Genomic DNA, 19044 nt, shown 5'->3' on the forward strand with positions numbered 1-19044 from the left:
GGATCAGTTTGCTATGGCACTTCAACTTGCTGAGTTCTTCGCATGAGCTGACTTTTCCCATTCCTTTGAATCCCTGGAATAACCTTATTTTCTCCTTAGCTTGTAAACAGTTTTACATCATCCCTAAGAAGCATTATTCACCAAGAAGTGAATACCTGTTGGTCACGAGCTCTCAGCTGCTTAGGTTTCTCCAGGGACTGTACATCTGTCTTCCAGCTACGTGCACTGCTCATATTCCCTCTGGTGCAGATCATTTCACTCAGTTCGTTTCCCCAGCTGTTTTTGAGTTTTGTTGGTGAAGAATCTGTTTGCACTTCAGACAACTTAGGAAGGAATCAGCCTAGAGTCTAACTGGGAGGTCACTGCCTGATATTGCACTTTATTCTACTGTAAATTGAGCCCAGATCTGTCCCTTTGAATGGACAGTTAGACATGACTTCGTTCTCAGATCTGGGTGGCAGCCAATCATGTCACTCCAAAGGCTGCATTTGGGGCAATTTATGTAAGACAGGTCAACAGTCTGACTCTGGACTTTTCCATCTTTAACACTCTCTCTCTCTCTTTTTCTACAGGCAGCAGTAACCATGGTTGACAGGTAGTATCACAGTCTGGGATTTTGTGTCACCTTTTTTCCTGTTAAATGGACTGGCTATTAGAGATACCTGCATGTTCTGGACTTTGTTCAGGCACACAAATGTTGTCTAGGCCACTAGAGCTATTGAAATATTTAGTATTTCTGTTTTAAACTGCATCAGGAGAAGTTGCTCTAAGAAGTATAACAGTCAAAAGTAGTTCATATCCAATTTCAGGAAACCCAAAAGGAGAGTTAGAGCCTCTGTTAAATCACTGTTTTCATCTTAGTCATAAGGAACTAATTTCACTGACTGAGAAACAGGGTTGCTAAAGATCTCGAAAGAAATGCTCTGGATACAAATGGGACTAAAACTGAGCTCCCTAAATAGATTAGTAACAGGCTTATTTATGCATCAATATAGCAGGGTAGAAAGTCGAGCTGTGGGAACTCAAAACAAATACTGAAAGATTTTGGAGCAGTTGGAAGAAGTCTTAAGGAACACTAAAATAATTGCAAAAAACCCACCTCTTTTAATTGACTATAATTGTTAATGAAAACACAGAGAAAAGATACCCCTTTTTTTCAAATTTACGACACCTAGAGCCACAAGGTCCTGAATTAGTAGGTGTTGTAAATTCAAAATAATGAAAATTATGGAGCTAATAGATTACCTTGCACAGAGAGGTTGGGGAAATCTCACTCCCCTGCTCAGTGGGAGTGCAGTATGCAGCAGCCAGCTCACTCATGAGGGGGCACACAAAGGAGGTCCCTCAGTCCCATCAGCATCCAGCTCTCTTTGGCATCTTGGAGCACTGATCCAACATATCTCCAAGCAACAGGCATGGGGGCCTGAGCTTTGTACAACTAAGAAAACAAAATTTTAGTGAAATACATGTTAATTTGCAGTGTGCTGTTCTTTTTCTCTTATAAATAGGTATCTCAAACACTATGGTACTTCCAATTAGAAATATATTTTTTTTCCCTGCAACTACAGGCTGGAAGAATTCTTAAAGCAAGAAGTGAATTTAGAGCTTTCAACACTGCCAGACTTTGAAGAGCGGGTCATAGATTTCTCTGAAGTTGAACAACTCATGAACTCCATTAATGCTATTCCAGGTACTCTTCCTATCTGATCATTATTTCAGACCTATTTACATTTAATTAAGGATATGTATTAAACAGAAATCTATTACTTCTTTTAAAGGAGAACAGCAAATGCAGGATTACCTTCTCCCTAGTTTTCATTCCAGGGTTGTTTTTTGTTTGCATCTATTTACAGAGACAGTGGCAGATATTTTTGGATATTATTTTTTTCATTTGTTTTCAGTATAAAATTACCAGAACTGCTAAGTTTGGCCTTCCCTGCTTTTGCTGGATGATTTCCTAGAAGACTGACAAAGATTACCCCCTTCTATTGAGGTGTCAGGCATGCTTAGTTGGTGATAATGTGTCTTACCTTGTAGTTGCTTGAAAGAAAGAGAGGAACACCAGACTGCTTTAAATAACCTGCACAGCTTCTCTTGATAACCAGATTTCAGTGCCTTGTTCCTCTGCTATTCAGCAAATTTTTTTCCTATTAACAGGAAACAGAACAAAACACAGTTTTAATTTAAAAAAATTAAAATCTTTTCTGGGGCATCACAAATGGTCAGAAAGAGCAGTTTTTATGCACAAATACTGTGTTTTCTTTAAAGTAAAACAGCATTTGTTACTTGTTTGCTTGTGCTGCTGACCCCCTGTTGTACAGCTCTTCCCCCATCCCCTCCAGAGGCTCCAAGCCCCCGGGGGGGTCACAGTAGTGCAGGCTTGGCAGATGTTGCTCACTGGTGAATCCCAGCTCCCAGAGCAGGGGAGGTCGAGTTTACAGAGAAGGGGTAGGCTGAGGCTTATTTATTTTGTTGTTTTCATTTTAATGTGGAGAAAGACTAGTTCTCACACACCAGTAACCTGATTATTATCTGTAACTGTTTACGGAATCAGCTCCTGACTTTTCTCCATGTGGGAGGAATATGACCCCATTCAGTGCCAAGGCTTTGTGCAAACACCTTTGTGAGAGGAGAAGGACAATACACCAGGCTTATACATTCAAAAACTTACCTGTTTTCCCCTCTGCAGCTCCTTGTGCCCCTGTGATCAATCCCCAGGCTCCAAATGCAGCAACTGGCACCTCACTGAGAGTTTGCTGGGGCCTCTTCTCAGATGACACTGTGGAGGGATATCAACTGTGCTATAAACCAGTGAGCAATGAGAGGCACAGTGGTGAGCAGGCAGGTAAGGAGGCCTGGACCCAAGGGGGCAAAACCAGCTGGTTCCAAAGTACTTCTGGACTTAATGTGGCAACCAGTGCACTTTCTGTGCCCTCTCTTTGTCACCAAAACTGTCATATCTGCCACTACATTTCCTTCTGGCTTTGTCCCTCTTCCCCTGCCAGGTCTGCCATGCTGCTGGCTGCAGCAGGACCCATCACAGCAGCAAAGACAGGAGAGGGCAGAAGCAGGGATAGCAGAAATGGGAAGGGGACAATGGATGGAGTCGGGTCTCAACAGTAGCATTTCCTTTCCTGGAGGGTGGGCACTGAATTAAGCACACATGTGCTGCATCCAGTGCAAAGCACAGTATTTTTAGAGACCAAATCATCACATTATCGGCACACCCACTGAAATCCCCTTAGTGATTTTACAGTTTCTCTCAGTGCTAATAATAGGCTGTAACTCCCTATGATGCACATGCACAAAAAAAGAAAAGAACCACAGAACCATCCTAAAATGTCCCACTCTTGTGACAAAGCTGCTTTTGCTAATAAGATTCTTGCAGAACCTGCAAAAGTGGAAGCCAGTAGAGGTGGAAGCTGGTTAGTTCAGAAAGAAAAGCATAAACTATGCAAATTTTCTAAGATGAAGAATGAGAACTGGGTAGCTCTTGTCCCTCCACTAGGATGAGCTGAGCAGTATCCCTGCAGTAGGAACATGCAGGGTCTTTTGGGAAAAAAAAAATTAGTGACAGGTGGGTGATCTTTCTTTCTGGATTTTGGATTCTGAGTGATGTAGCTTCTTCAGAAGCTGATGTGTTATCTGATTTATGCCTCTTTAGAGGAAGGCACGCTGAAACTGCCTGACAGCTAATCAAAGGGTGTGGAACACAAGGACCTCTCTTGAACTCAGCACACAAAACAACATGCCTCAAGTCCACTGTTTGAGGCAGCTTGGGGGAAGAGTGGGTAACTGTGTAAAAAAGCACTGTAAATGCTTCGTTGTTTTCGTTTCAGAGCATACCCTAAAAGTCAAAGAAACATACTGCACCATTACTAATCTGTTGCCGAATACACAGTATGAATTTTGGGTCAGTGCTTTAAATGCCTCTGGTATCAGTCCACCAAGTGAAAGAGCAGTTTATGTGACAGGTAAAAATATTTTATTCATACGACTATGGGACCTTCCTAGTGAAATTCACAGTCATCTCTGAATTTTATGCCAGTAATGCTTTTTGGGCACTTTGTTTCTTCTGATGTAAGCCTACTGATTGCATGAGAATTCCCTGCTTTCACTTGGACAGCCTATCAGGCCAGTTGTCCCTGCTTTAGAGTTGAAGAAAGAGAATCAGAAAGACAAAATAATTTCTTTAAATGCAAGGATGTAGAGCACCTGCCAATAAGGCTCAAGTCTCCCAGTTCTGTCAGATGGATGTCAGCTCTCCTTTTATTGGCCTATAGGTATTTTGCAGATTCCCATACTATGCTGTCCTTTGTAACAGCAGTTCAGTCAAACACATTGTGTGAAATCCAGACATCAGATCGAGCAAGCCAGAGTAAGACCTTCAAGTACTGGTTCCAGATGTGTTTGACATCTTAGAGCAGAGAAGAGATGCGTTTTTATGACAAAGATAAAACTAACGATAGAAAGAAAACTGTTGTGTAATTATTCTCTATGTTACTACACTGTGTAATTCTCTTGGGACATTTATAGTCCAAATTAAGTATTTAAATGCTATTGTTAATTGCCCTGCCTGCTGTTTGTTGTCCATTGGGAAGCAGGTTTCTTTAACTATATAGTATTAGTAAACAACTTCATTCTATTTTTTTATGTCTTCAAAGCATGTTTGTTGCAAACATCTTCAAGCAACAACTTAGAATTGTTCTTTTGCCTACCTTTTAGCTCCTTCACCACCTATCATAAAGAGCAAAAAGATCCGAAGCTGTGAAAATGCAGCACTGGTGTGCTGGGAATCTGGAGACATTAACCCTGTCGATTCCTACACGGTTGAACTGTACAAGCTGACAGATGAACAAAACGATGATACTATTACTGAGTGAGTTACTGTTTCTTTGAGTCCCGTGACCCTTTTGTGAATTTACCTGTATAAACATTCCTCTTAGTAAAATTAATTGTATAAATGTTAATAAAAAATTACTATATGGGAATGAGCATTGGTATGGGAATAGAGCAGAAGCACCTGCTCCTGTCACAGACTTGCAGGTCTCTTGGCCCTGTTACTGTACAAGGTAGAGTGTTGATGGGTTACAAAAGAACCTGATCATATAATTTCTTCTTTGTTGTTCAGAAAAATAATCTCAAAGGCCTACCTTTGTTTTCTACCCTATAATTTTCCATGGATTTATTTTCTGTAGATCTATTGTTGGGATTCCTAACTGTGAAGTCCTAATTCACCTCCAACCAACACAAAGGTATCACATCTGTGTTAGAGCCCAAAACCTAGGTGGCTCCAGTGAAAGAAGTGAACCTGTCCTGATACACACCACAGGTACTGTACAGCTCAGAACAACTCCAGCAGCTTATTGTTGCATCTATTATCTCAACAGAAAGATTCCTGCTGGTTTCAATAGCCTCTGGATCAGGTTTTAATCTCTTACATCTAATTAGACACACCTGGTAACCTTTGAGGAATAAAAAAACCAACTTTTTGTAACAGTAAGTGCATTGCTTTAGCTCTGTAATTTAAAAAATATTTCTGTCCAGTACATTTGATACTTGAAAGTTACTAATTTTTAAACATTTTAAAAGACAGTATCAATCCAACGCCCCCAGATATCACCAGCTTGCCAAGTACTGACACACCAATGAGGAAAGTTGTAGTGTGATTTTACTTTACTTCAGAGATTTCCTTGTAATGATGCTACTGTTGGAAAGTATGGCTGAGACAGCACTTTCCAGAGTCATTTGGGTATGCAAAATCTTCCTCTGTATTCATTAGAACATCTCCAGCTTGGCTGGGGAAGCTCCAAGGGGTGGTTCTTTTATATTTATTAGGAAAAAGGCAGTCCAGCTTTCAGCTGGAAGCTTTGCTTTTGGCAACTGACACAGCATTAACAGCTGCTCCCAGTGCCACACTGCACAAGGATTAACCTACCCCAAAGGGAAGTTGGAAGCCCTTTCCCCTTCCAAACATCTAATTAAAGCTCATTTTGATGACTTAGAGGCACACACCTGTTTTCACCTTCATCAATGCTGAAATGACACTGCAACTTCACTAGTTTGTCTCAAACCTCCCACATCACTCAGATGTATTCACACCTTGCTCTTACCTTCTGTGAGAGATTTGCAAATTGCATTTATTCAGCAAGCTGACCACACAGCCATTAACTGAAAGGTTACATTTCACTAAAACCCCTATCTGCTACACATCAGTGACACCACAGAAAAGAAATCCTCATCCTCAAATCCCTAGAGAGGAAGACTGTCATTATGTTACCATCATTTGTGTGCATTCCAACTGCTTAAATCAAACTCAATATTTGAAATTGCCCATTCTGTTTGCACAGCATGTGTTTGTTTTCAGCAGCACATGCCTGTAATTGCCCTGCCATTGTTTGTATTGTATTTGCATTGAAGTAACTTGCAGTTTGATTATAATGATTTCATTTGGGATTAGCATGGGGAGATTTATCTTCTCTGAGTCTACATTATGCAAACAGCTGATGCAAATTGATCTGTCAACTGCAAGAACCCTCCTCCAACACTGTGAATGACCTTTGGTCCTTTCTGAGGTGGATACACAAGCACCAACCACAAACAGCAGCTGTGATGGACATGGCTGCTCATCCGAGCGCAGTGTCAGGTCGGCTTTGGGAAGTCTCCGCAGGAGGAAAGGCAGAGGCACTTTTACCCTGGGCTGGACTTACCTCTCTGAGGGCTGATCTGACAAGGGATCCCTTATCTTCAAACTCTGCCCTGCATTTATGTGGAAGAGTGAAGCCACGGAGAGGCCTTTAAGCCCCCTTTCTCCTTTCAGTGATTAAAACCAGATCACTTCAGCTCTGAGGAAAATCACTTGAAACCAGACAGTCCATCGCATCTCTGAATAGCCACTTCCTGTGCAATGCCTGCTGCTTTGAGCCCTGGTAGGGTTCAAAACCAGGTTAAGCCCCCTGCTTTTCGTAAGGCTGAAACTAAACATTGTTAAGATGTAAAACACCAATTATTAGAAAAATTTCAAATAGACAATCTTGTCCTCTCAGTGTCAGCCACAGATTCCTCCCGGAGCACTGGTAAATCTTTTTGGGGATCCAAAAAAACATTTCACCACACCCTTGCTGTAAATCCTGATGCTATAAGAAGTTTCTGGAGTTATCTTCAGGCATTTTCTCTTGCAGGCACCTGCTTCTACCTTAATGAGGACACAGCCCATCCTTTACTGGCAATCCTAGATGACGGATTTACAATTTCATGCGATGAACTGGAAAACCCAGAGTGTGATCTGCCCGTCTATGATAACAGCTTTACAAGGTATACTGAAGCACTTCACTTTGTGTTTTTTAACAGATGCCAGGAAATGTCTAATGGGGCTTTCAGCAGCTCTTATTCATTTTGTGAGCTGAAATCTCTCTCTCTAACTGCTCTTTGGAACTTAAGCACCACTTGGAAGTTAATGCAAATTCTTAAAGAGGATTACAGATGCAATAGCCACAATTACATACAAACCTGCTTACATGTTTGGCACATTGAGCTAAATTTTTTAAGTGCCCCCAAAAAAATGCTAAGGAAAGGAGAGGGATCTGAAAACTTAACTCTTGCTGAAAGACATAACTGATACTATTTGGACTGACAGATTTTACTTTCAAAAAAGAATTAGGCCCTTTGTCATTGAAGTGAGAGACTAAGCTTGCCAAAATGCATGCTACCAGTCAAAACCACAGAAACAGCACATAACTAGGACAGGCATCTGCAGACACAGGATAATAGAAGTCCACAACTTAGTTCCTCCATGGAAACGCAATGTTACTAGAGAGCTCAGTAGAAAAGAGTCGGGGAAACAATCATTCTCTTCATTAAAGTCATCATGATAAGCTTAAATGGGATTTCATCTCACTTCCACAGAGTGCTTTTATGTTTCACAGAAACAGCCAGAGCTGGCACTTATCTCATTCTAAGGCTGAGGTTTTGGTACCACTGTGAACTTTCAGAAGTCTCTTTCATGCTAAGATACAGCTCTCATTACTATGGTCATTTTTGTTCACAGATTTTTACCCATCCATTTTGCATCATTCCTTTTCCTTCTCAAGCTGTAGCAGCACAGTCTCCACAAGTCCTGATTTCAGCAGCCTTTAAGCTATTCCCAAGACACCTATGTGCACTTGCAGTGAACTGTACACTTGCTTTAAGCAACTGCTGCTGCAGTGGCAGAGCAATGCTATTGTGCTGCATGTACCCATCCTTACACACCAGGCCCTCTAAATGCTGAATGCAGCTCTTTTTCAGCATTACCTAGAGGCAGGAGAGCTGTGTCTGCCAGCAACATCCTTTGCCTTTGTAACTTAAAACTTTAGACCCTACAACAGTAACATATTGGTTGTGTGTGTTTCAAACTTGCTGTCCCCTGTGACAACAACAGCTAACACACCATGTTCTTTTCCGGAGAAAAAGCTGAGGTGTAGTCTTAGAGGATTCATATTGTCCTCTTAAGACAAGTTAGGGTGTTTGGGAAGCTTTTACCACAGGTTATTTTGCCCAACTTCCTGGGTTCAGAACTTGTGCTTTTGCAGACTTGCATCTTCCAAGCACCCATTTCCTTTGACTCCAAGACTGTACCAGTAAATCAATCTGAAGGGTCTCTCTGTGGTACATTGTCTTTCCTACACATCTTTTAAAAGAGTTATCCTCTACATGGTTCCTATCACACATGCTAGGAGCCACAGTCCACTGTTTTCATGGCCCAGGTACCCAGCATATTCCAAGTTCTCCTACCTCATTCAATTCTTCCTGATCTCTTGAAATACAGTGTAGGAAGGTCTCCTCCCCCCAGCTGCCCCAGGAATTTCATGCTGTTACAGTGCTCAGTCCCTAAATGGTGAGTGACATTTAAAGCCCTGGGCTGTTTGGGAAGAAAATACAAGATATGTAGACTTTTTCCCCTGCTATACTGGGGTTCACCATAACACTCTCTTTTCTAGCAGGTAATAGCTTTCCTAGAAGACCCAGTCATTACAGGATGCTATTCTGAAAGTGCTCAGGGCACTCATTTATACAAAGCAACCCACAGGTAAAAACAAGACGAGTGCCACAAAGAAACCTGCAGGTTGTTTGTCAGTTCCTCAGCATGGGGAATTTGCTGCAGTCAAAAATCCACACTGCACTGCCAAGGAGACAGCAAAAGTGGCTCTCATTTATTGATCTGTAATGTCCAGGTATATACATACCTAAACATACCTAAACATTATAAAGAGCACTAGAGAGGCCCTGCCAAAGCACACATTCCTGTCTGTCTCCCACAGGTGTATTGCAATCCTGGGCAGTCTGATCCCATTTCCAGGAAAGCATTACTGGGAGGTGGAAGTTGAGGAAGATACAGAGTACAGAACTGGCGTGGCTTTTGAGAACACTCCAAGACATGGTCACCTGGGGGCAAACAACTCATCCTGGTGCATGAGGCATATCATCACACCATCAAGGTAAGGCTGTGGAGGCTGCAGGTCTCCTACAGGAACACCTCCCACATGTACACCTGCAGGCAGAACAGGAGAGATTTCATATCAGCCCAGACCAAACACTTAACGAGGGGCCTCTGACATTCGATCAGTGGCACTGTGAACTGGTCTTGGAAGGATTCTGGAACATTTAAGTAAATCCTCCTGCTTAATGACATTCTCACATTGAAACAGGCAGTCTCAGGGACAAATCTGAATAAAACTGGAGTTACAGAATTTAGCTGTAAAGGCTACCAAAACCCCAGTGGGAAGACAGAGGTAACCCAAGTTACCCAGAAACTGTGTATCTGGCTAAACCCAGTTGTACCCAACTGGTTTTGATCTCTGTTCTATCTATGGAAGTAGGTCATACCTGTCTGCAGAAATGCCAGCTCCCCTCATGCCTCAGTTGCACTGCTGGACACTATTACAATAGCATCATTGCCTTTGACTCTCATGAGTGATCTGGGCACCCTGTGAAGCATCCAGGAGCAAGAAAACAGTCCCATCCGCAGGCATGCCTGAGCATTGCCTACTGCCTGCCTGGATGGCTCAGTGCTCAGCCAGAGGTGCCAGGGTGCTGCTGGGTCCCCCTGAATAGGGAGATGGGACAGCACCCTGCACTCAGCAAATGGCAAGGATGGAATAGCAAGGGCCCAAATCTGCCTGTCCTCTGCCTGCCGGTACAGGGAGGTTTTAGATGCACTCAGTTGGCTGGAGCCCTCACTCCTCCCCAGCACCCGCTGCTCTGGGCTGCCCAGCAGGGCAGCAGCTGCACAGCCAGTCCTCAGCAGTGCCAGCATCTGCCTTCCACAACAGCAGGAAATGCTGCTTCTAATGAGGAATGCCAAACCCACCACAGCTAATGATGCACGGCAGGCAGGCTAATTGGATTTCCTTGCTACTTTGAGCAAAGAGGTACTTGAGGTTTGTTGTCATTCTTCTGGAGCAATAAGCACGGACTCCAGAGAGAAAAGGAAGCTGGGCCATTGCTCAGCTTGTACTCACTTCTGCAGGGAAATTGTCTCAGGTTTGAGCAATGTGGGTGGAAGAGGTGGGTAGTGAATGAGGTGGCCCTTAGAAAATGCCAGATAACTCATTCAGCTGAATAAATCTCATTTCTGCTCAGAAAGGCACGTCTCATACATCTTTTTGTTTGCAGCATGCCACACTAGAGAGTTTGAGTAACTGTTTGAGTTAAACTAGCTGTTTGAGTAACTGTTAGGGGACCTCAGCATCACTTAGTGACTACATGGGGAGGGCTACCCTCATGACAAAGCTGTTTATGTGCAGAGCACCTTCCTGGCCTCCAATAATCCACAGTACAGGAATCACAATCACTCTGTAGTAAATGAACATAAAGACTGAAATTTCCCCATGAACACAGGCTGAGCAGGGAGGTCCTGTAGGAAAAAGCAGCCAAAAACATAATTTACAGAGTGGGGTTTGACAAACAATGTCCAACAGCCTGGAGGATGCTTGACCATGCTGTGCATCAGGCAGCCTCTGCCCCAGGGACTACAGTACCATGCTGCTGCTGTGAAGGTGGGCGTGACCAGTTCTGTAACACTGGCAGGGAAGAGGCTCAGCACCACAGGCCCTTAGGGAGCAAGTGGGCAGCATGGAAGTGCCTGGAAGGACAAGATTGAGTCACCTCACCACCCCCTCCATGGCAGGGCCCACAGCTTCCCAGGGGCAAGTCTTAGGAGATAACAATCAATGGTCTTTCTGGGGCAAACCCAACTGGCCTAAAAGAGCACAGCTCCTTCATGGAGAAAGGGACAAATTCAAGCTAAACCTAGGGGCAAGAGTGCACCCTTTGATTTATGGGACACCCATGCTGTCCTCTGAGGCATGGAAAAAGCCCAGAAAGTTCCATCTTGTGCTCTGACCTTGTCCATTCACAGCCAGACTGGGATCTGAAACAAGCTTAGACAGGCAGGTGCAAGAGCTGTGGGATACGGCTGTGTGGAAGCACAGGGACACCTCCCCTTGGCAAACACAGCCACTGCTCAGCAGCGTGGATGGGACTGGGCATGCAGGAGGGACAGGACTGTGAATTGGGAAGTATATCCTGGAACACATCTGTGTGCTTCCCTTTGAGAGCAGCCAGGGTGCCCTCAGGTCTTTTGTGTTTCTTGCCTACAGGCACAAGTACGAGTTCCTGCACAGCGGGATGACGCCAGACATCAGAATTACTATTCCTCCTACAAGGATTGGCATCCTGCTGGACTACGAGAACTGCAGACTGTCATTTTTCAATGCAGATATTGCCCAGCACCTTTACACATTCAACTCACGCTTCCAGCATTATGTCCACCCCTGCTTTGCTTTGGAAACACCTGGTATCTTACGGATACGTACTGGAATTACAACGCCTCCATGGACTGCCCTCCTATAACCTGTGTTCTGCCACTACCACACCTACATCTGCCCTCTTTCAGCATCAACTGCTCCATCACACTTCCTGTAAACCAGCTGTTTCCCAAGAAGAGCAAAGCAACCTGACCCAGATCAACTGCCAGGCCTGAGCCCTTACGAGTTACATCCTCTTAGGAAGGATCTTAGCAGAAAGCCACTATGGTCACAAGATCCATCAGCATCTCAGAATTCTCCACTTAGAAACAGATACCATCCTTCTCAGAGCTGACACTGTCATCATGCAGCAGTGGCAGCTGGATCATTTGGGTGATCACTTAGGTGACCCCAATACCCATCTGATGCCCAGGGAACTTCCCAGTTCCAGAGCAATCATTAATTCTACTCCTGAGGCTGCTGAAGAGCCAAACATTCAAAGAAAAACAAAAATAGCAAAAGGCATGAATAGTGTACAGCTGCTAGAGCTGAAAACACTCCAACCATGAAGCTGATCTCACAATCAAGTTTTCTTGTTGCTACATGAAGTCTGTGACACGAGATAATCAAATACGCCTCCCCTGTGTGTGAACTGTTAGCGCCTACATACCCAGTGAGGCTTTCTGAAATACCCAAGCATGCACTACAGTCTCAAATATAAGACACTTTTACAGAATGCCCATGTTTCTCATTCACTCATCCAGGGAAAAAACAAAAAAACAGGCAGGCTTTTTGCAGTGCTCCACTATCCTTAAAGAGAAAACAAAAGCATCATTTTTAGCTGTTTCTTTTTAGCTATGCTCATCTCCACTTGGGTGTAACCTCCCTCCACCCTCACAGATCTGTTCCCCCCCTGAGCACTGAAGAATTCTCACCCCAGTGCTGTGCCCTTGAAGCTTTGGGTATCCATGGGGCTGGAAGGACTCTGGCCCAGCACTCAGTTGAGATGTCCTTGTTTAGGCTTCATTTCCAGACACCAGATGATCAAGACAGCCCTAAACAGCTTCATCCGTGTATGTCAAAACTACCTGAGCTCAATCAAGAGTCATTAACAGAGAAGCTTTTCCACAGATTTATTGCATGTTCATTACAAAATTCACTGATTCAAGTTTCCATTCTAGGGGATAGCCAGGAACAGGCAGGGGCCTCTTCAATATACAGGGTCTCTACAAATAAATGCCGCTGGCAAAACTAAGAGATTTGACATAGAACTGTGTATCAAAAGCTTGTCTGTTCTTTCCCAAATAGCTTCAGGCATTCAGAAACCATAAAACCAGGACCAGAATACCTCACTACAGCAGTGATTAGGACCATCTGCTCTTGGATTTCTATTTATTTTGCAAGCCTCAAAAGATGGGTTTAGCAACGCTGAGCTATGCAAGTTCAGTCTCATTTCTTAGCCTACCCAGAATTCAGCCAGTTCCAGGGCAGAAAGGGTTGTTTGGGTCACCCTGTGAGACCCCCTCTAAGCGGGCCAGAGACTTTCAGTTGCTATGTCTGGCAGTGAGCAAAGGAACCTGTGTTCACCACAAACAGGTAACTCAGCCAGCAACCACTGCCAGTGCAGAGGGCAGGAGGTGGCCATGCACCCCGGTGATCCTGGCACAGCTATACCAGAGAAAGCAGCTCCTGTGCTGGGGAATGAAGTGGAGAGAAAGCACTGTTCTTTGCTTAAAAATGTACACCTTGATTCTGTGTCCAAATTCCACCCACTGGAACATGTTTTACCTGTATCTGCCAGAAATTGAGAGCCCCACTCTTCTTTTCAAGTAGATATCTGAAAGAGTGTAAAACACAGCTATCCGAGTAGAGGTGTGAGGATGTTTGAACCTCCCAATAAAGCCTTTAAGACACAAAGGCTGCCAGTGAACCCACCATTCTGCTCCCCACAACCAGCTTTCACCTCAAGTGTTTAAACCATAGCTGTATCCTGGCACCAGGATTAGTCTTTCACCTAAAACCCAATCCAACATACTTTTCAACTGGTGAAATGAACTGGGAATCCCCAGGATTTCCCAACCCCCTGGCAGGACTGTGCAAAGACACCCTTGCAGTGGGACTCTACAAGTACCAAACAGTTCTATTATGTTCCCAGCTCGATGAATCTGTTGGAGAACGCAGGCCTGACGGCTGACTAGCCTGCTCAGCAGAATGACTCCAGTGGTTACTACCAGGCATGGTACAGGACAGCTAAGGCAGCAACAGAACTACCTGAAAAACGAACAAATAAGCAATAATTGGCTACTAGGTTAAAAACAGTAAGGGAAATGAATTTGCATGTTTCTGTTTAATAAAAGTTTCTCCTTCCTCAGGAATCCCTTAAATACTTATGCAGCAAAGGAAACTTGGACAACTTGAATTTTTTTCAAACCAGCTCTTGCTGTGAACAACCTCTATATAAATCAACTACAGTTGATCAGACCAGCACGACAGCCAAGTTGGAAATTCACATCAACCCCATCTCTCTGTGTAAGCCCATCAGAAGAGCAGGACATCTCTAAGCCTGTGAGTGAGGGCCAAACCCTGCACAGAACTGGAAGCTGTATTTTACAGTGAAAGGCGAGTTTCCTACTGAAGCCAAAGGGCATTAACAGGTCCAGCACGGTGCCTTGGAGCAGGCTAACACCAAGTGTGTCTGGAATCCTGGCTACATCACTCAACTTGGGAGAGCTGTGTTGAGCTGTCAATCCGAGAGCTATTTCTCCACATTGAAAGGTATCTCAGATGAGGTGAAATCAGTTATCTCTGGCCTGTCTACAGAACTCTGGCTGAACTAGATCATACAGAAGGGCAACAGTCAGTTAAAAATCAGTTGCCCTTGTCTCTGATGTTACATGCTGCAAGATGCATTTTTCGTGGTTATTTTCGTAATATTTTTCTTCCTGGTCCTTGTTACTATGTGCATTTACTGGCAGAGAGCAGAATTCATCCTCTAAGAAGGACACGAGCTCATGCCTAAAGCTCTGGTATTGACCAGCTGAACCCCACAGGCTGCCCTGATGTGCAGAAGTGATCCATGCATCCCTGCAGAGCTTGAAACAGCAGAGACTGCTAAAGGCCAGAATACCCCCAACCATGCCTCACCCAGTAGCTAACTGGGGACTTTGCCAGGGCTGCCCAAACCCCTTCAGAGTGGGCCAAAAGAACCACTTTTTCCAATTCCCTTCTATTCTCTGTGATTTCAAATACCTGTACATGTTGTTGCCACTGGAGGGCATCACGTGAAGCCCTTTCACAAGGCTGCACCAGGTCTTGGAGTTAACACCAACCATCTAAGGCTGAAGACAGAGTTTTCAAACTGGTTACCATAATCCTTAGGCATGTCCAGTGTCCCTCCTCACCCAGTGCTGGAGCCGGGAACAAAGGGACCCATGGGCCTATGAGCAAAAACACGAGACAACTTCAAAAGCAAAAATACAAGAGAAAACACAACAGTCCTGAGACATGGTTTAGTGCGTTTTGATTCAAACCAAAGACCCCCACCATTTTCTACAGAAACACATGACTTTTAACTTGATCCCTCTCACTGCTATTAAAACTTTGTAGGTAGATGAAGTAGGCCCTGACTTTATCTCACAGGCAGGCCTTGTTCTTCCACCATTTAATTTAGGAGGATAGTATCAGTGGAGTCAATATAATGCCACTGGCTCCACTTTCTTAGTCCTCCAGATGAATCCCCATAAAAAACTCTGGGAAAGTCTCAGGAGTTGACTGCACCCTCCTAAAGGAGACTGCAGAGCCTAACCATTCAGCTAGGAGGGCAATTCCCTATTCCTGTCCTCAAACTCTGCTGAATCTTTTTAACTGCCCACCTCTGTTTCCCGACAGGAACTGACATTACTCACTAGCAGTGCACAGCAAATCTGCCAGGGACCATGCAAAGGTGAGGCCTTGCTTCCTGTTCAGCTCAGCACCTGGACTCCACTGCACAGTCCTGGGCCAGCCCAACACACAATGCTGCCTTTTTGTTGAATTTTCTCTTCATTGAGTTTATGCTGCTGTGCTCAGTTGCCACTGGGACTCAGCTGTCCAGGCCAGCTTACTTTTAAGCTTTACTTGCTTTGATACAAGCAATACTGAGACCCGAACTGCATGTAAAATGGCTGCAAGGGGCTGCATGCTCTGCCAAAAGGGTGCGCATCCCACAGCTGGCTCTGAATAAAAGTGGGTTTCTGCAGAGGGAAACCTGCGGCTTAAACAGCCCCAGAAAGGCAGAGGCAGCCAAAAGCAGGGTCTCGGTCTACATCACAAAACCAAAACCAGGGGCAGCGTGGGCAGGATGGCCCACGCTGCCCAGCTACTGCCTGGCACGTGCGGGCGGGCGGGCGGGCGGCAGCGCTTACCTGCGTCCCCGGGCACAGCGCCGTGGGCGGGGGCGGCCCTTCACCGGCCCGGCCCGGCGGGGGCCTTCCACGCGGGATGCACATCAAGGCGGCCGGTCCTGTGAAGGGACACAACGGGTTACGGGACAGCCGCGGGCAGGAGGCCGAGAGCGGGCAGGCCGGGCCTCGGCGGCGTCCACCGCAGAGGGAACCCGCTCGGGCTGCACGGAGACGGGGCCCCCGCTCCCCGGTGGCGGCCCGCGCTCCCTGCGCCGCGGGGCCTTTCCGTGCCCTGCGAGCGAGCGCGGGCAGGAGGCCGTGCCCGAGCTCCGCCGGCCGCCCTCGAGCACCCGAACGCGCCGCGGGCAGGCAGAGGAGCCGCGCTGCGCCGGAGCAAGGGCCCGGAATTTCCCTCTCCCCCCAGGAGCTCGCGCCCGCGCCATTTCCGCGCAGGAGCCGCCCCGCCCCTCTCGCCCGCCGGCGGGCGGGGGCTCGGGCCCGCGGGCGGGCCGGCGCTGTCCCCACTGGGACAATCGCGCTCTGACACCGGGTGGGCGCTGCTTTTCATCCTTCTGTCGGGCTGCGCCGGGAGTCCTCGGGTTTTACCCGGGTTGGGAGCTCTGTGCCGGCCCTGCTGCCGCCCGGCCCGGCGAGAACTGACTGGCCGAGCCGAGCCCACCACGCTCGGCGCCCACCTGGGCCCTACCTGCTCCTCGGCTGCACCGTGGAGCGGCTCCTCCGGCGACGAGGAGGGCACTCACTTGTTGCTTCCAGCCAGCCCTGTCCCAAATGCCACCATCCTGCACAGCACCTGCCGAGATTGAACCTCTCCATTCCTTCCCATAACATGTTCTCGATCCTGCAGGTTGAAGCCCTGCTGATGGGCAAGCGGTTTCCTTCCCCCTGGGCCCTACTTCAGGCACAGCCCAGGCATGGCTGAGGAAGCACCAGCCCTCGGCAGCCGCTGGGTCTCCATCAGCAGAGCTAGGGGCAGGACAAAGCTCCTGAGGTTTCTCATTGCTGGGATAAGTGTTCCACAGCTCCCAAACCCACCTGTGTGGGCACCTTCCATCCAGGTTGGGCTGGGCCAAAATACCTCTCTTTGGAGGTATTTTGCAGTCAGTTGGATACATTCAAGTTTTCTCTCAATATCTAACCAAAATTCCTTATGTTCCATCTACGGTGTTGCAAAATGCATTGTCAGGTGATGCCTGGGGTCACGCCAGCACCTCCCGCCCTGTGCTCCTGTGCTCACCTGAAAGCTGCAACCGGGCTGCTGGAGTAAACCTTGTTACTTTGCCTGTGCAGTCAAAGTCAGATATATTTCATGGTCTGCGTAATAAAATGCTTGATGAAATAAACATTGAATAGACTTGGCTCATCTGAGTCCATAAAGCTTTCTTGTAGCAAGAGTCACTAGCAGCCCTGCTTGCCTTCCCTCCTTTGGTGTGGCTTTTCCTGCTTTCAGGATAGCACCTGGTGCTTTTAGCATAGGTCTGGGCTTTGGGAGAGCCTCAGCATCCTCAGACAAATCGCTCCGTGTCTTACAGGTTGGCCCATGAACAGCCAGCCCAGCCCAAAGCCATATGTGCCTGTTCAGCCCTTTCAGTCGCAGTGCATGGTGAGGAGTACTCAGCTGGTCATGAACCTGCAGCTCACTCTCTCCTCTGGGCCAGCTACACTCCTGGGTTTCACTGCACTCCTAATTCCTCAGGGCCTCCCAGGACAGCTGACGGCAGGAAAAACAGCCATGGGAGGGAAAGCTGGGAAGGAGATGGTTGCTAAGGCTCACTGCAGAGGCAGCCACTGGAGGCTGCTGGGCTTCTTCCATAACTTTTTATTCTTGCAAAAGGCAAAGAAGTAGCCAGAGATAAAGAGCAATAGCTGTAAACCATCTCTCCAGTGTCCATATTCTGGAGGTAACAAAGCTCTGCTTGGCCTCGGCAAAAGAAAAGCAAATTGTTCATCAGACTCCTCTTCCAAGCAAAGTAAACACTTTGCCTCCTGCCCTCGCAATGGCTTATCAAAGAGCAGTATCTCTTCAAAGCATCTTTCAAACCTGGGCTAACTACTGTGTGTGCTGTTATTAACTGGAGGCAATTTGAGATAGGGGGCTTTGATTACTCTGACATGAAAGCTTTAAAGAAGAAAAAGTCATAATATCGACCTGTGACGCCATGGCATACAGACAAAAGCCTAGCTGTCATTTTTGCCTGCAGAGCCTCACCAGGACTTCACTGGCCTGACTTCAGAGAAGCTCAGTCCTGATCTATGAACCGTGTTTATCTCCCTCAGGTCCCACAGAGCGTGACCTTTCCTCCTCTCCAACACCCCACAAAGGCAGGGAGAAAAACTCACAAATTGCTTCTCATACATGGAAGCACGTAGTCTACAGTGATGATTTATTAAGCCTAAAATTTCTGAGCATGCCCAAAGAGATGACTCGTATTGACATACAGGAAAGGACACTTAAGGAGTTCGACTGCCCTCACAGCCTATGAGGCAATAAAAGAAACCTTTGTTTCTGGTGGAGAATTTCAAATTCATTGTTACAACCTGTTCTCTTGTTTTGAGTTCCTCTGTCCGCGCACTAACCCAAGAGCTAATATCTGGCTTTTAAAAAAGTTAAATAAATCAAAAGTTCAAAGAACAGACAGACAAAAATAAAAATACCGTGGTGTTTCATGTACAGACTATAACAATGTGACCATGTATTTGCAACCACTCTTAGGACAGACCTCCTTCAGAAAGCAAAAATCTAAGAGGTGGATCCATGGGTAAAAAATAAAAAAGTAGCACTCAAGAGGCAGATTATGAACAGAACTAAGAAATAAGTATAAGTTCACCAAAATCAATGCACTGGGAAGGACTTCTAC

At 46.0% G+C, this 19044-nt stretch overlaps 2 protein-coding genes, 1 long non-coding RNA gene and 1 other non-coding gene across 6 annotated transcripts in view; 1 reads left to right on the forward strand and 3 right to left on the reverse strand.

Annotated features, from left to right (window-relative positions):
* The window catches only part of WHAMM (WASP homolog associated with actin, golgi membranes and microtubules), a 25009-nt gene extending 22094 nt beyond the window's left edge, over positions 1–2915 (reverse strand). Inside the window, 3 exon segments of the mRNA XM_029958699.1 lie at positions 1246–1438; positions 2031–2147; positions 2672–2915. Of these exon segments, the coding sequence (XP_029814559.1) occupies positions 1246–1320 (75 nt within the window). The 5' untranslated portion in view covers positions 1321–1438; positions 2031–2147; positions 2672–2915.
* The window catches only part of FSD2 (fibronectin type III and SPRY domain containing 2), an 18163-nt gene extending 5106 nt beyond the window's left edge, over positions 1–13057 (forward strand). For all 3 annotated transcript variants that reach the window (XM_008925412.3, XM_018069703.2, XM_018069704.2), the window contains exons 5-13: positions 573–595; positions 1569–1690; positions 2690–2845; positions 3840–3974; positions 4726–4879; positions 5199–5332; positions 7182–7314; positions 9300–9476; positions 11640–13057. In XM_008925412.3, the coding sequence (XP_008923660.2) occupies positions 573–595; positions 1569–1690; positions 2690–2845; positions 3840–3974; positions 4726–4879; positions 5199–5332; positions 7182–7314; positions 9300–9476; positions 11640–11892 (1287 nt within the window). In that variant the 3' untranslated portion in view covers positions 11893–13057. The remainder of the gene's footprint in view (positions 1–572; positions 596–1568; positions 1691–2689; positions 2846–3839; positions 3975–4725; positions 4880–5198; positions 5333–7181; positions 7315–9299; positions 9477–11639) is intronic.
* LOC108639100 lies at positions 12906–16086 on the reverse strand. The gene is made up of 2 exons (XR_001920265.3): positions 15036–16086; positions 12906–14057 (listed from the first exon to the last, which is right to left on the reverse strand). It is a non-coding gene; the product is annotated as an uncharacterized LOC108639100 (long non-coding RNA).
* Positions 15385–15515, reverse strand: LOC112840998. The gene has a single exon (XR_003212654.1).
* Positions 16087–19044: the final 2958 nt, after the last annotated feature.

The sequence above is a fragment of the Manacus vitellinus genome, unplaced genomic scaffold (genome assembly GCF_001715985.3).
Source record: "Manacus vitellinus isolate BGI_N305 unplaced genomic scaffold, ASM171598v3 scaffold_16_pilon, whole genome shotgun sequence".
Classification (NCBI taxonomy): Eukaryota; Metazoa; Chordata; class Aves; order Passeriformes; family Pipridae; genus Manacus; species Manacus vitellinus.